The sequence below is a fragment of the Rattus norvegicus genome, chromosome 4, assembly GCF_036323735.1.
Source record: "Rattus norvegicus strain BN/NHsdMcwi chromosome 4, GRCr8, whole genome shotgun sequence".
In the NCBI taxonomy this organism is placed as follows: Eukaryota; Metazoa; Chordata; class Mammalia; order Rodentia; family Muridae; genus Rattus; species Rattus norvegicus.
The window spans coordinates 123,446,203-123,463,673 of NC_086022.1; the positions used below are offsets into that span (position 1 = coordinate 123,446,203).

The 17,471-nt window shown below is 43.2% G+C and overlaps 1 protein-coding gene and 1 pseudogene across 3 annotated transcripts in view; one reads left to right on the forward strand and one right to left on the reverse strand.

The window, feature by feature from the left end:
• Chchd6 (coiled-coil-helix-coiled-coil-helix domain containing 6) overlaps positions 1–17,471 on the reverse strand; it is a 220,701-nt gene that overhangs the window by 85,474 nt on the left and 117,756 nt on the right. For 2 of the 3 annotated variants that reach the window (NM_001106608.1, XM_039107371.2), the window contains one exon: positions 200–283. The exons of the other annotated variant lie outside the window; for it this stretch is intronic. In NM_001106608.1, coding sequence (NP_001100078.1) covers positions 200–283 — 84 coding nt within the window. The remainder of the gene's footprint in view (positions 1–199; positions 284–17,471) is intronic. 3 annotated transcript variants of the gene reach the window in all.
• Positions 12,650–13,666, forward strand: LOC134486610 (glyceraldehyde-3-phosphate dehydrogenase-like; annotated as a pseudogene).

Below are 17,471 nucleotides of genomic sequence, written 5' to 3' on the forward strand. Positions count from 1 at the left end.
AAAAAGCAATTATCTCTGTGATTGCAACTTGTTGAAAGGCTGGGATCCTGGTGCTCCTGTGGAGGCAGGAGGATGGGCAAGCCCGAGGGTGACTGGGGTTGGATAAGCCAGCAAGGGAGTTGCTGTTCTCCCATCATGGTGGTATGCTCTGGCCAGGTACCTTTGGGACTTACCTAGAAGGAACCAGCCTGAGTCTTACCTTCTCTTGGATGCGTTCCTGCTGCTCCTTGTAGAAAGTGTCACGGCGGCTGAGCTCGGCCTCTCTGTTCTTCAGTTCCCTGGTCTAGTTGGAGGAGAACAAAGCCTGAGTTAGCTGGCAACAGTGGTGCTGAACTAGTGCCATGAGGAGAAGGTAGCTGACATTCTGCTCACAGCCATGCTCAATGAGGAGGACAGTGGTAATGCACAGAGAGCCTAAGCTGCAGCAGGTCACACACATGTGTTAGCCTCAATTTTCACAACAGCCCTTCTCAAAGTGGGTAATTAGCACAACCATTTTGTAGATTATAATCATTAACATTTATTGAATGCTTACTGTCTGCCAAGTCCTATTCTACATGCTTCTTGAACGTTTCCAGGCTCCTTCCAAGTAGGATATACTAAGCTAATCAGGGTCAAGAATCACAATGGATCCCCATGACAGGAAACACAGAAGAGGGGGCAAGTAACTATTCAACAGCTCACAGCCATGCAGAGCAGAGATGAACCTGGGCCTGGCTAAAGCACCAAGGTGCCTCCAACCTCACAGTTGGGAAAGAGCAGAGCTTGGTACTGTTTTTGGAGTCCTGATATTTGGTGGTATACCATGCCATTGTCCTGTATGCTGACCTATCATGGTAGGACTCCCCATACAGCAAGAGAGGTAGAGTCTTAAAGAGGAGGGTATATGTTTCTACCTACCTAAGGGATGTGTTTCAATGAGTCCTTTGAAGCCAGCTTAACAGAGCCTCCCTCCTTCAGTTATGACTTTGAGAGCCACGGTAAGCAGCTTGGAGTTAGCGCCTGGGGTGCAGCCAGTCCTCTACTTAAGTAGCTGGATGACCTGAACTACGTCCTTGCTTGCACATACCATTGCTCTGGTGCAATGGCTAAAACTAGAAGAGAAGTGTTCTCTGTCTCCCACACCTATAAGACTGGCTGAAGGTTGAGGGTATCCCAACAGAAATGAGCAGGTCAGACCAGAGCCTCTACACAGGTCCACAGCACTGGGGCAGCTAGGAGCTTACGGCAGCTGGGAGTATGGACTGGAATACCCACATCTTCATTAGGCTTTCCAGTATCACATTCCATTGCCTCTGTCCTCACTACCCAGTTGTAGTCATCAAAGGCCTGAGAGTTGGAACAGTCTGGGGTACATGGAGGAGAAACATGACTCCTAACTGTCATCTACCTGTATGAGGTCTGTGTGAGCAAGCACTGCACCAGGCTCCTGGTGGCACTTACCCTCATCATCCCCAAGAGTATAAGCCTTATCAATGACTGAGGCTTACCGTGAACATCAGTGTACACAGTTTCCAAGTCCCGAGCTTTTTATTTTAAGATACACCGTAGTATCTGCAAAGGGTCTTAATCCCTCAAAAATACAAGAGAAAAAAAGAGGCAAAAGTTCTGAAAGCCCCTTTCCTCAGTGATGTACCTGTTGGCTTAGAACCTTCCAGAACAGAGCAATAAGAGCTGCCTAGATAACAGTGTGAGCATGCACATGCTAAAAGGGCTGGAGGAAAGAGCCAAGGTTCAGGCAATATCAGGCTAGGGGCTGAGGAGAAAGCGAGGCAGTGGCCTCTCTAATCCTGGGTAAGCTGCCTTCGTCTTACGTATTTTCCCTTACCTGTCAAGTGGAGCAAAGAAACAACTTGGCTCCCCAGAGGTTGAAGAATCCAAAAATCCCAAGAAGGTCCCAGAATGCCTATGCTCCAGCAAAGCTAAACACAGACAAGGGACTACGAGTCGGGATTTCTCAGAGGTTCTTTCAAGAAGGCTCCTGGAATGCCTCTGGAATGCCAACACTTCAGCAAAGCTAAACATAGACAGTGGACTGAATGCCAGGGATTTCTCACAGGATCTTTCAAAGCACGATGATGAGCTGATGAGGCTGTGTCCCAGCCACACGGGCATGGCTAATATGTGTGGGGCCTCTCAGCAGCCCAGCACCAACCGTGAATGATCTCTGGTGCAATCCGAGGAGAAGCACATCTGATACAATTAAGCAGCCAGTATTGGAAGATCTTGCAGGGCGCAGACCTGCCATTTCCTGACCTGTAGCTCCAGCCAAGCAGAAATATGACATCTGAAGGTAAAACTATCATGAGACTCTTCATTTGCTGTTCCCTAGGGGAGACTGGGGCAGGAAGGACAAGGAGGCTCATCCAAGCATGTACCCAGCCTCCAAATGACATACTGCAATTCTGTCTCTAGTCAGAGTCTTCTGGAATGCTCAGACTGCAGCCACTAGGACACACATTAGCAAACACCTGCAGAAGTAAAGCTCTGGGAAGAGATGCCTTACCATAGACTTGCTGCCCAGGTTAGAGCCTGAAACTTACCAATGTCTGCATGCAAAAGACAACAGTAAGGTCAGGTAAGGCACTTAATGTCCTTGCCTACTCTAGTCACCTGTGAGGCTGGTAATGAAACTTCCATGAGCAATAATAGACAGGAGGTAACACAGACAAAGCTTACAGTCAGAAGGCTTCCTAGAAACAGGCATTTCTCCAGGTGATATTGAAGTGGCCATCATGGTCCCAGTGACTGGCTCAGCAATTCATTGGCTGTTCCCAAGTGTCTATTATAAACGAGATTCCTGAAAAGGGGCCTCAATTGTATCAGATGTGCTAATTGAACTCAGTCCTGGTGGGGAAGCAAACATATACACCGATAGTTTTGGAGTCTGATGTGCTGGAGAAACTATGACCCAATAACCAACCCAATAGCAGCTGGCAGGCTGCTATTTTGTCTAAAGAAATTCCCAACCAAGTCTTTGAGGAAAATAAATACTAGTCAAACCAAGTATGTTGCCTCCAATACACAGGACAAATATCACCATCATGACAATGTGCACAGTGGAAGGGAGGCTTTAAGCGGGAGTGGAAGGCTCTTCAGTGGATAAGTAGAGGACCTCCTTCTATCAGACAACACTGAGTATGCACTTTGATGCACCACTGCTGCTCCACACACAGCAGGGGCAGAGAGAACACATGCCTGAAAAGACAGAGTCAGGTTCAAAACCAAGATTAAAGAGCCAACACAGAAGGGATACTCAAAGCAGTAGGCAGAGTAGGAACCACAGGCCTGCTGGGCTGGGCAGCCAGGACCAACCTTACAATCTGAAGGATAAAAATACACTCTGCCCTTCAGAGGAAGAGCAGGAACCAACCTGGACATCTGGAGCTGAAAGTAAAGCCTGAAGCAAAAAAGTAGCATTACAAATGTCCTTAGACAGCCCCCTTCCCCCAGCACATGGTTTTCTGTTTGCCTCAACCCACAGGGGTAAGAGGCCCCAGAGCCAATGCAGGACAAGACCAGCACCTGCTTTCTGAGGCCTCTGCAGTGTGTCATCTCAGCTGTGCAGACAGAGGGAGGAGCTGGGCCTGACCTGGTAGGTATAGGCAGTTAGAAAAATGCCATCAGGATACAAAGGCCATGCTAGAGGTGAGCAGGAAAGAAAGCAGCCAGACAAGTCTCGCACTGCGAATCTAGATTCATTCGGGTGAGGAAATATACTGGCAAAAGTGGTAACCAAGACACAGCTTCAACCTAGATCAAATTAATGTCATGGGACAATATCACAAGGACAAAAAGCTTTTTACTCTGAAAGCTTTAAATACAAGACAAAATGATGTAATAAAAAGTCAAATGATATCACCAAGCTTCAACGACCAAGAACTAAGACAGCAGTGTGCACACATACATTCTCAAACACACAGACATGCACAAACACCTGTCCCAAGCATGTCAGTAAGTCACTTCATCTGTGTAGGCTTCAATGAGCTATTCTAGAAGACAAGGACTTTTATGCTCTTAAACAATACAAAATTATCACATTACAAATAAAATAGGCTCATCAAAAATGCAGGGTATCAAAGTCTCCCACCTGATGAAATGTTTTAATATACTGTTTAAGTTGCCCCAAAGACAAAGGAATGACTTCTAATTTATAAAAAAGAAATTATGAGCATGAAATAGGCAAACCCCAGAGGACATAAGTACTCAATTCTTCAAAATAAAAACTGCAGTGTGATACAATAAGAACTAAGCACTGGGCAGTAAAGGGAAACAAGAGAAGTGGGCCTGTCACTGAGTGTAGCAGGTGGGGGTAGCGTAAACACAGAAGGGGAAGCTTGGACCTGGCCAGTCCAGGTGTATGGCTACCAGCATAGCAAAAGAATGGCAGAGGCAGAGGGCAGGGGCCCCTGGGAGTAGAAGGCAGTCAAGAAGGCAGCAGGGAACATGCTGAGAGGAAGGATAGGGAGAGGAGACAAGATACAGAAGTAAGGAGAGAGACAGGGGTTGGAGAAAGGTGGGCAGACAACAACAAGGAGGAAACACTGAAAAACCTATAGAAAAAATAAACGAGCTATTACAGAAATATATGGTAAGCAGCCATGAGGCAAAAACTCTCCTCCAGTTCCAGCTCAGGCCTTGTGTGGCTCCCTTCCCTAAGAGTGTGCTGGACTTGGAGATAGTGCTAATCAGCAAGTATGTCAAACATAGTGTGATGTCACTTCTGATCTCCGGCTCTGCTGCTCTCCTGCCCCTCTTGCTTACTCATAGCCCAGAGCTTCCATGTTATGAGCTGCCCTAGGGAGACACCCACATGATAATGAACCGAGGGCTGTGAGGAAGGGGGAGGCTAAGGGCTGCAGACCATCAAGCTTCCAGCAGCCAGAAGGAAACATGCAAAGATTCTTCTCCAGGAGGCCTTCGGATGCAATGGCTGCCCTGGAAAGCACCTGGACAGCAGCACTGAGATGCCTGGAGGCTGAAAAGCACCCACTGAGCCAGATCTCTGATCCAACAGTACACACACCACTCACTGACTAAAGCCCCTTAATTTTTAAAATTGATATTTACCAATAAATAATTGTAAAATTTAAATTGATTATCTCATCCTTAAGGAAAAAAAGATGATTACTTTGGATTAAAAAAACAAGTAGATGTTACTTTCAAGAGATCTAGACACCCATACAGTCATACAGAGATCCAGACACCCATACAGTCACACAGAGATCCAGACACCCATACAGTCATACAGAGATCCAGACACCCATACAGTCATACAGAGATCCAGACACCTATAATGTCATACAGAGATCCAGACACCCATACAGTCATACAGAGATCCAGACACCCATACAGTCACACAGAGATCCAGACACCCATACAGTCACACAGAGATCCAGACACCCATACAGTCATACAGAGATCCAGACACCCATACAGTCATACAGAGATCCAGACACCCATACAGTCACACAGAGATCCAGACACCCATACAGTCACACAGAGATCCAGACACCCATACAGTCATACAGAGATCCAGACACCCATACAGTCATACAGAGATCCAGACACCTATAATGTCATACAGAGATCCAGACACCCATACAGTCATACAGAGATCCAGACACCCATACAGTCATACAGAGATCCAGACACCCATACAGTCATACAGAGATCCAGACACCCATACAGTCATACAGAGATCCAGACACCCATACAGTCATACAGAGATCCAGACACCTATAATGTCATACAGAGATCCAGACACCCATACAGTCATACAGAGATCCAGACACCCATACAGTCATACAGAGATCCAGACACCCATACAGTCATACAGAGCACCACCAAACCCTTCACTGGAAGGAAATAAATACTGTAGTGTGTGCCATTTTGTGTATTGGCTAGTATTACATCAAAACCCTAAAATTTGTAAGGGAGAAAGTAAGAGTGAGTACATTACCACCACCGAGAGATAGAATACTAGAACCCAATCCCCAACAGTCAGAATGCTGACATGTGAGGGATCTAGCAGAGAAGGGAAGATGTGAATGAAAAGACAGAGTTTTACCATGACAGAAATGGCCTCCAATTAATACAAATCTGTTGCAGCACCTGATCTTGCTGAGGACACCTCCTGTGTGGCTACCTTGCTTCCTTTGAGATTTGACTTTAGCTTCTTCCAACCCGATTACCAAGGGACTAGGTCTGGGTCTCTGGTATCTCACACAGTGGACATCGACATAGTCTAAATTTCCAGGAACCTGTAGCGGAATTTCAAAGCCCTTACTTTTCTTTCTAGACTTCCTGGCACCAGGCTGCTGCCCAAATAGTCACCTTTGCAGGCTGCTGAGAAATGGCTACTTTTCCACAATTATCTATGGTTGCTTCTACACAAAATCTCTGGGGGTACAGGGAGGTCTGCGGTGAGACTGAGTTGGGTCAGATGAACACTTTGTAAGTGGGGTCTTTCAGAGAAACAGGAGGCAGTAACAACACTGACAGGAGCTCCAGCTCCAGTGTCTGACGATGTCTGGACAAGAGGCTGACACACTACCTGTGAGCTGCTGGTTTTTGAGACTATCAAGGAGCTTTGAAGAGGAAGAGGTGAAATAGAGCCAGTTGAAATGGTCAAAGCTTATGGTCTAAGATCAAGAATCGCCAAGTGGGACCTCATAAAACTGCAAAGCTTCTGTAAGGCAAAGGACACTGTCATTAGACAAAAAACGGCAACCAACAGATTGGGTAAAGATCTTTACCAATCCTACATCTGATAGAGGACTAATATCCAAAATATACAAAGAACTCAAGAAGTTAGACTCCAGGGAGCCAAATAACCCTATTAAAAAATGGGGTAGAGAGCTAAACAAAGAATTCTCAGCTGAGGAATATCAAATGGCTGAGAAGTACCTAAAGAAATGCTCAACATGCTTAGTTATCAGGGAAATGCAAATCAAAACCCTGAGATTCCACCTCACACCAGTCAGAATGATTAAGATTAAAAATAACAAAAAAACGAAACAAAAACCCAAAAACTCATGCCCTTCAACAGAGGAATGGATACAGATAATGTGGTACATCTACACAATGGAGTACTACTTAGCTATCAAAAACAATGACTTCATGAAATTCATAGGCAAATGGATTGAACTAGAAAATATCCTGAGTGAGGTAACCCAATTACAGAAAAACACACTTGGTATGCACTCATTGATAAGTGAATATTAACCCAAAAACTCCAATTACCCAAGATGCAATCCACAGGACACAGGAAGCTCAAGAAGAAGGATGACCAAAATGCAGATGCTTCACTCCTTTTTAAAAGGGGGAACAAAAATATTCATAGGAGAGGATATGGAGGCAAAATCTGAAGCAGAGACTGAAGGAATGGCCATTCAGAGCCTGCACCACATGTGGCCCATATTTATACAGCCACCAAAACTAGATAAGGTTGATGAAGCTAAGAAGTGCATGCTCTCAGGAACCGGATATAGATCTCTCCTGAGAGGCACAGCCAGAGCATGTCAAATACAGAGGCAAATGCTAGCAGCAAACCATTGAACTGAGAACGGGACTCCTGTTGGAGGAATTAGAGAAAGGATTGAAAGAGCTGAAGGGGCTTGCAATCCCATAAGAACAACAATGCCAACCAACCAGAGCTCCCAGGGATTAAACTACTACCCAAAGACTATACGTGAACTGACCCAGCTGCATATGTAGCAGAGGATGGCCTTGTTGGGCACCAAAGGAAGGGAAAGCCCTTAGTCCTGCCAAGGTTGGACCCTCAGTGTAAAGGAATGTCGGGGGAGGGGCAGGAAGGGAGAGTGGATGGGAGGGGAACACCCTTATAGAAGAAGGGGAGAGGGAAGGGATAGGGGGTTTATGGACAGGAAACTGGGAAAGGGAATAACATTTGAAATGTAAATTAAAAAATCCAGTAAATGAGAGAAAGAAAGAAAGAAAGAAAGCAAGCAACCATCTAAAAAAAAATTAAAAAACGACCAAAGCTTTGCTGTTCTGACTGAAAAGTATCCCATATTTTGCTATTATGATCCTTTATTTTTTAATTGCATTTTTATTTATATTTTAAATGTTATCCCATTTCTTGGTTTGCCCTCCAGAAACCCACTATCCTCTCCCCACTCTCCCACCGCCATGCAATGTTCTTGTATTGGGTTTCAGAACTGTGGCAAAGTGTCAGGTGTGGTGACACACATTTTAATCCCATATCCCATTACTTGCACTCAGGAGGCAGAGGCAGGCAGATCTCTACAAGCTTGAAGCTAGCCAGGTCTACATAGTATGTTCTAGACTAAGGACTACATAGGGAGACCCTGTCTAAAAAAATATTAAAACGTAAACCCTATTTCTGTAATTGTTTTCAATACTTGGCAATGTTTTTATTGATTGGCAGAGGACCTTAGTCCACCATTTGCACTGACAGGCAGATGGTATGATATAAAATCAGGGGTTACTGGCACACTGGAAGACACAGCCCATGATAAGTATCATGAACCTAGAAACAAGTCTCTATCCAGACCAAACAGAGTGGACCACTCTTCTGCTGCCTCTCATTCCAAGAAGGGCTTGAACTTATGTCCTACAAAAAGTTACAAAAGATAGCATATGTTAGCCCAGACTACCATAACCAGCAAAACTATCAGTTGTAACTGAAGAAGGAAAAATTCCCTAAGGTAAAAATAGATTTAAGAAGTGCCACTAAACCAGTCTACAGAGACTACTTTAAGCAATATGTAATTCTGAAGAGAAGAAAAAAAACAAAACAAAACAAACAAACAAACAAAAAAAAAACAAAAAAACACGCACAAGAAGGAACCGGGAATGAATAAACCCAGAACATTTAATCAAAAGAGGTCTAAGGAAACACCACAAAAGCAACAAAATGAGTGATTAACACAAACTATTCAATAATAACTCTTAATTTTAGTGATATCAATTTCCCAATAAAGAGATACAAATAGATTAGATCAGAAAATAAGGTCTATATTTTTTCTGCCTCTAAGAAATACACCTCGCCACAATGATACCCACCACTTTAGGGTAGATGGATATAAGAAGGTATTCCCAATGAACACCTCAAACAACTGAAAAGCAAGCAGGCACAGCTGTTCTAAACTTTGACAAAACAGACCAGATTGAAGCTAGTCAGAAGGGATAAGGAGGGTCATTTCATAGTCATTAAAGGAGAGAGGATTACAACTCTAGCATGTAAGCATCAAACTCTAAAGCACCCAATTTCATAAAAGAAACATTATTAGATTTGAAATAATATATTCACAGCATCAGAGTGATAGTGTGATGTCAATACCACTCTATCAATAGACAGGCCATCTGGGAAGAAAAGGCAACAGAGAAACTCGGGAGTTGAATGACATCACAAACCAAATGGACCTAACATATCTACAAAACATAACACTTAAACACTAAAGAATACATGTACTTCACAGCAGCCCAAGGAACGTTCTCCAAGATTAACTACATATTAGGACACAGAGCAAGTCTCAACAAATAAAGGAAAAATGAAAATATTCTGCATTTTATCTGACCACAATGCAATAAAGAAAGGCATGTACTGCAATAGGAATGGCAAGAAGCATGTGAATACACAGACACTAAACAGCACATGAGCAAACAATAACTGGGTCAAGGAAGAAATTCAGAAGGAAATTTGAAATTCCTAGACTTTAATGAAAATGGAAAGGCAATATCTAAAACTATGGGATACAATGAAGGCAGTCCTAAAAGGGAAGTTCACAGAATTAAGTACCTACATAAACATTTTTGAGAGATCTCAAATTAACAACTTAATGATGCACATGGAGGCCTTAGAAAAACAACCCCCTCCAACACACACACAAAAGGAAAGAAAAAGAAAAGAAGTAGATAGGTAGAGATAAACTCAGAGCTTAACTTAATGAAGTAGAAACAGAGTTAGTTCTTTAAAAAATTAACAAGATTGACAAACCTAAATTAACCAAAAACCAGGGTCTAAACTAATAAAATTAGAAGAAAATGGAGACATTACAATAGATATTGAGGAATTTCAGAGGATTAGGATATATTTTAAAATTCCATATTCGGCTTTGGGTGCAGACTCAGGGTACCTCTAGCTTTTTCATTCCTGTCTCTCCAAACTTAGTCCTTGCAGTCTGCCTGAAGAAGCCCCTCTTCACACTCTATTACCTGGATACTCCACCACCAGGGCAGAGCCAGGGTTCTCTTTTGTCTGGTGCCATTAGCCTTTCCTCCTAGCTCATCTCCATTCCTTTGTGTCAACCTATAGAAGCACTTTCTACTAGAGACCCTCTGGCCACCATATTTGCCCAGGATCCAGAGTGGGAAACAACAACTAAAGAATGGGACAGTCACTCAACAAAGACCAAACTGGATATCAACACCATAACTGCAGAGGTGAGACCCCGGCCCCAACACAATCACAAACAAACCAGCAGCCGACTGCAATGGGCCCTGAGAATGCAATGCAGCTGTAGCACAGGACAAGAAGGTCAAAATAGTAATTATGAGCATGTTCAAGGGCCTGGAAGATGAATAAATGCCTTAAGGCAGTGAAAACACAAAAATGAATGAAATAATGGAAACATTTCAACACATGGAAGTAAAAAAAGGATCTGTAGAGGAATTTTAATTCAGAACATGGCTGCTCTGGCAAGAGATCACATCCAAAGACCCCTCTAGGTCTATGTGATCTGGCTGGGATACACATACTCCTTTAATCCCAGGAGACAGAGGCAAACAGATATCTGAATTCTAGTCAGTTCTATTCAGTCAGTTTGTGGAACTCAGAGACAGTTTTACCAGCAGAGTTTTACAGAGACAGGTTGAAGAGAGAAGAAGCTAGACACAGGTGAAGACAGAATGAGCCAGAGAATGGAAATGAGCCAGAAGATTAGACCAGACTGCTAGAGAGTTAGTTTGAGACCAAGTGGAGTAACTCAGAAGTGAGGGAAGCCAATTTAAATCAGTCAGCTTGGAGAGGAGTTTGAGCCGGAACAGCTGAGCTGACCAGTCAGCAGAGCTAAGAGAAAACTAGAAAGGGTGGTCTTTGCTCAGCATTAAGACTCAGAGATTGAACACATTCTAGGCCTAGGTTAAATTGTACGAAGGGTAGAAGCTTCCAGGACTAGGCCTAGGTTAGCAGAGGGAAGCTATAAGCCGCAGAGATAACATTTACTACAAGTGAATTAAAGTTACTTTTACAAGGATCACTAAAGAAGATACATATCAAAATAAAACTCGGAATGAAAAATGTAGGATATCAAACAAAAACCTCAGAGGGAAACCTCACCAAGAGATTACAAGGCATGGAAGACAGAATGTCAGAGCGTGTAGACAAAGAAGAAGAAATGGATAGGTCAAAGAAAAAGTTAAATATAAAAATATCTAGGCACAAAACATCTGGGAAATCTGGGACACCATGAAAAGACTAAACCTATGAATAATAGGTATAGAAAAAGAGAAAAAAACTTAGGTCAAAGGCATAAAAATATTTTTAAACAAAATAAGAGAAGGAAAATTCACCAATCTTAAGCAAGAGGTGCCTATCAAGGTACATGAACCATACAGGACACCACATAGACAGGACCAAAGAGAAATTTCCCACAACACAATAATCAAAACACTAAATGTAGAGAATAAGAAGAGGATATTAAAAGCTGTAAGGGAAGTAGACAAAGTCACATATAGAGGCAGACTCAGTAGAGTAACACTTGATTTCTCAATGGAAACTGTGAAAGCCAGAGGGATCTAAATGGATGTACTACAAACTCTGACAGACCCCGCAGAATTATCAGTCACAAACAGCAGGGAAAGAAAATAATTTCATGACAAAACTAAATTTGAGCAATTCCTATCTACCAATTCAGTTGTACAGAAACTACAGTGAAATCTTACTTCTGAGGAGGTTAACCATACCCAAAAGGATACAATAAATAAATAACTCCAGAATACTAAATCAAAAGAAGGGGGAAAAATATCCAGGCCACAACAAAATAACAGAAATCAAGAAACACTGCTCATTAACAAGTTTAACATTAATGGTCTCATCTCCTGAGTAAAACATACAAACTCACAGACTGCTAGAAAACAGGATTCATCTTTCTGCTGCATCTGGGAAATACCTCATCATCAAGGATAGATATCACCCCAGAGTAAAAAAAGAGAAAAGGTATTCCAAGCAAATGGACCCAAGAAACAAGCAGTATAGTAGCAATTTTCAAATCTGAAAAAACAGAAAAACTAAAACGAAACAGGGTAAGATAATATATACTCAATAAAGGAAAAATCCAACAAGAGGATATATAATCTAAGGGGAAAAACATCTATGTGCCAAACATTAACAATTAATAAATTAATTTTCATTTGTTATGGTACAGAAAAACTTCTGTATTACAAAGGACACTATCATTCAGTCAAAATGGCAACCAACAAAATAAAAAACATTTTTAAAACAGTTATATATCTGATAGGAGGTTAGGATCTAGAATATATAAAGAACTAAAAAAACTGAGCATTAAAACAACAATGACCAAAAAATCAATTAAAAACTGAGCAGAGGCTCTCTGCTCCTCCCTGTTCCAGAGACAGCCGCATCTTCTCATGCAGAGCCAATCTCGTCTCATAGACAAGATGGTGAAGTTCGGTGTGAACGGATTTGGCTGTATTGGGCGCCTGGTTACCAGGGCTGCCTTCTCTTCTGACAAAGTGCAGATTGTTGCCATCAACGACCCCTTCATTGACCTCAACTACATGGTCTACATGTTCCAGTATGACTCTACCCATGGCAAGTTCAACGGCACAGTCAAGGCTGAGGATGGGAAGCTTGTCATCAACGGGAAGCCCATCACAGTCTTCCAGGAGCGAGATCCCGCTAACACCAAATGGGATGACGCTGGTGCTGAGTATGTCATGGAGTCTACTGGTGTCTTCACCACCATGGAGAAGGCTGGGGCTCACCTGAAGGATGGGGCCAAAAGGGTCATCATCTCCGCCCCTTCAGCCGATGCCCCCATGTTTGTGATGGGTGTGAACCACGAGAAATAGGACAACTCACTCAAGATTGTCAACAATGCATCCTGCATCACCAACTGCTTAACCCCCCTGGCCAAGGTCATCCATGACAACTCTGGCATCGTGGAAGGGCTCATGACCACAGTCCATGCCATCACTGCCACTCAGAAGACTGTGGATGGCCCCTCTGGAAAGCTGTAGCGTGATGGCCGTGGGGCAGCCCAGAACATCATCCCTGCATCCACTGGTGCTGCCAAGTCTGTGGGCAAGCTCACTGGCATGGCCCTCCATGTTCCTAACCCCAATGTATCCATTGTGGATCTGACATGCCGCCTGGAGAAACCTGCCAAGTATGATGACATCAAGAAGGTGGTGAAGCAGGCGTCTGAGGGCCCACTAAAGGGCATCCTGGGCTACACTGAGGACCAGGTTGTCTCCTGTGACTTCAACAGCAACTCCCACTCTTCCACCTTTGATGCTGGGGCTGGCATTGCTCTCAATGACAACTTTGTAAAGCTCATTTCCTGATATGACAATGAATACGGTTATACCAACAGGGTGGTGGACCTCATGGCCTACATGGCCTCCAAGGAGTAAGAAACCCTCGACCACCCAGCCCAGCAAGTATACTGAGAGCAAGAGAGGCATCCTCAGTTCTGAGGAGTCCCTGTCCCAACTCAGCCCCAACACTGAGCATCTCCCTCACAATTCCATCCCAGATCCCATAATAACAGGAGGGGCCTAGGGAGCCCTCCATTCTCTCTTGAATACCATCAATAAAGTTTGCTGCACCCTCAAAAAAAATTGAGCAGAGTTTCCAAAAGACGAAATGCCAATGGCTTTCATTGAACATGAAATGCATATGCTCGGCTAGGGAGTGGCACCATTTGGAAGTGTGGCCTTCATAAAGTAGGTGTGTCACTGTGGGTCTGAGTTTAAGACCCTCACCCTAGCTGCCTGGAAGCTAGTCTTCCACTTACAGCATTCAGATGAAGATGTAGAACTCTCAGCTCCTCCTGCACCATGCCTGCCTGGATGCTGCCATGTTCTGCCTTGATGATACTAGACTGAACCTCTGAACCTGTAAGCCAGCCCCAATGAAATGTTGTGCTTATAAGAACTGCCTTCATTATGGTGTCTGTTCACAGTAGTAAAACCCTAACTGAGACAGAAACTGGTAACAGGGACTGGGGGATTGCTGTGATAGGCCTAACTATGCACTTGTATGGAAGAATGTGGATTTTGGGACTTTGGATTTGGAAAGCAGTGGAATTCTTTAAATGGGATTTAATGAGCTATCCTAGTAGGAATATGGAAGACTTTGTTACTGAGAGTGATTGGAACTATTCGGACCTGGCCCAAATGGTTTCAGTGGAGAATTTTGGTATGTGGCCTAGAGACTGTTTCTGTGGTATTTTGGTGAAGAATGTGGTTATTTTTTGCCCATGTCTAAAGAGTCTGCTTGAGGCTAAGGTAAAGAGACTCAGATTAATTACACTGAGAAGGAAAGTTTCAGAGATGCCCATCATACTCTTTGTTCTCTGGTTAAGTCTCATGAAGAGCACTTTGAACAAGTGTAGCAAGTTGAGAAAGGAAAAACATAAAATATATGTTTCTAGTCTTAAAGGGGCCACCGGAAAGTGAAATGGACCCGAATCCTATGTTCTAAGAGATAAAACAGAAGATTTCTGAGTTTTTTTGAGAGCGAGTTCCTGGTGAACTTGCTTCAGGCATGGTGATATACACTTTTAGTCACAGGAGACAGGCATGCAGATCTCTGAGTTTAAGATCAATCTACATACAGATCAAGATTCAGGACAGCCAGACTTAGGCAGTGAAAGAGCTGGAAACCAGGAAGGTAGTGATAATGTATTAGAACAAGGGGATCATGTTCCAGCTCCTGCAAGCAGCAGAACTCAGCAGCTTCTGCCATGTGGCTTTAGTCAAAAATAAAAGGGACTACTGGGACGATTAATGCTGATTAGCTGGAGATAAGAAATTAGCAGTGATTACCAAGCATGGTGTGCTGTACACAGCGGCCTGTGCTGCTGTCTCACAAGATTGGCTGCTCAGAGGTCTGTGCCCACTGGTGTGCAATGCTGTAGAAGTAAGTGTTCAGCCCTTCTGTGTTCCTCTAGGCTACTGCCCATGTGGTCCAAGGTTGTTTGAGGTGTTACTAAATAAAAATAGCACATGGATGCACTTTGCATTCTTAACAACAAATGTAAAATAGTCCATGTGATATCAACACAGCCCCTGCTTACTTCTAGAACTTCACCTACACCTCTCTTCTGCTCATTACTCTGGCTACACAGCCATCTTTCAGTTCCTTAAGTGAACTACAAGACTTCTTGTCTTAGGGCTTTTGCACATGCTGTAATAGCTTCCCTTTCCTTCCTCTGGCAGCTCTTCATCTCATAGGAGTCAGTTCAAGTGTCATTTTCTCTGCAAATCCAGCCTAGGTCAGGTTCCTTGGCTAGACACTTGTAGCACTGTATTTCACAGTACTGTTAGAGCATTGTGAACACTTGTTGGGAAGTTGTTTTCTCTGAAATTCAGTTGGATGTGGATCCTTGGAGCCAACTATCAGACAGAGCTCAGGGAACCTGGCTGAGCTGGTGGGAGGTCTGGAGGAGCAGAGGGGGATCACAACCCCACTAGAAGAACAACATAGGCTGGCCTGACCACCCGGTTCTCTCAGAGTCTAGACCACCAACCAAGGAGTGTACCTGGAGGGATCCATGGCTCCAGATACATATGTAGCAGAGGATGGTCTTGCCTGACAGCAACGGGAGAGGAGGCCCTTGGTCTCAGGGGGGCTTGATGTCCCAGCATAGAGGGATGCTGGAGGGGTGGGGTGGGAGAGTATGGGTGGGTTAGGGAGCACTTTCATACAGCCAAAGGGAAGGGGGGAGGGTGTCTGTGGGATGGGGGTGGTGGTAAAGGGGTAACCAGAAAGTGGGATATTATGGTATGAGGGGTTGGTAGAGAGGGTAACCAGGAAGTGAAATATCATACAAGATGTAAACAAATGGAATAAAAAAAAGAAAGAAAATGCTACAGCTGTATGTAGTCATCAAGAGGTAAGCAAACATCCTAGTACACAGAGGTTGTAAACAGCTCCTAGGAGAAAAGAAGATGTGCTTTGCTCACAAATAGCTCATTCAGTAGAATATTAATGATGATTAATTAAATGATGAGATCTACTTGTATTAGCACTAATAATTCTATGAATGCTATGCTATTCATAATAACGGGGAAGTAGAAACAACCTAGATGTCCATCAACTAATGAATAGATAATGAAAATGTGGTACATTTACACAACAAAACATTATTTAGCTGTTAAGGAAAATAAAATTATGAAATTCTAAGGTAAATTCATGGAACTAAAAAAAGAATCATCCTAAGTGAAGTAACCCAGACCCCAAAACACAAATATAGTGTTTTCTATTATATTTATGCTAGCTCTAAAAATGTTTTAGAATCTGATTAATCACAGAGGTGAGATACTCAGAAAAGGACAGGGCAGAGGAAAGATCTCCTAAGGAAAGGATAACACAATATTTTGTTATGGAGATTCAAAGTGGAAACTACAGTAGGATTAAATTGGGAAGGGGATAGAAGAGAAGTATAAAGGAGGAACTATGGGAAGGGATAACTAACATAACAGGTCATTTGAAAAGCCTTATGGAAGTATACTGTAGAAGCTTCCTAATATAAAAGGAATCTAAATGTAGTTATCAAATAATAAGGGAGACAATGCCCCAGTAAGACATCTCTGTCACCAAGCAATAGGAATGGGTTACATCTTGTTAAGTTGTTGGACAGAGGGGCCTCATGGAAAACCCCTAGATATCACAGGGTTTGTGAAGACTACTGATTACCCTCCAAAACCTGATGACGAGAACTAATTGCTGAATACAATACTTACTTAGGTCATTAAACATGGAGAAGTTGGGTTGGGGATTTAGCTCAGTGGTAGAGTGCTTGCCTAGCAAGCGCAAGGCCCTGGGTTCAGTCCCCAGCTCCGAAAAAAAGAAAAAAGAAAAAAAAAAAAACATGGAGAAGTAGAGCTGGTGCCTACCTAGAAGCTTTACTCCTACTGTGATACTCAAAGGTATTCTGAATGCTGCTAGAGGAGAAAGGTAATTAGCCATATCAACCAGCTATAAATTCTGAGACCTACAATAGTGACCTGTTTATAAATATATTGCTTCAAAGGTTGCACAAATGTTAAGGAGTGAACAAGCATGTCTTGATTGAAGGCCTACTATTTGAGATGGAACCCATACCTGACACTACTAAAATGGCCAAAAATATGAAACAAGATAGGCCTTGGGCCTAGGGAAAAACCTAGTACTATTATTCTGAACAAGGAACACAGCAATAAAAGGACTCCTGATTACATACTGCTATACCACA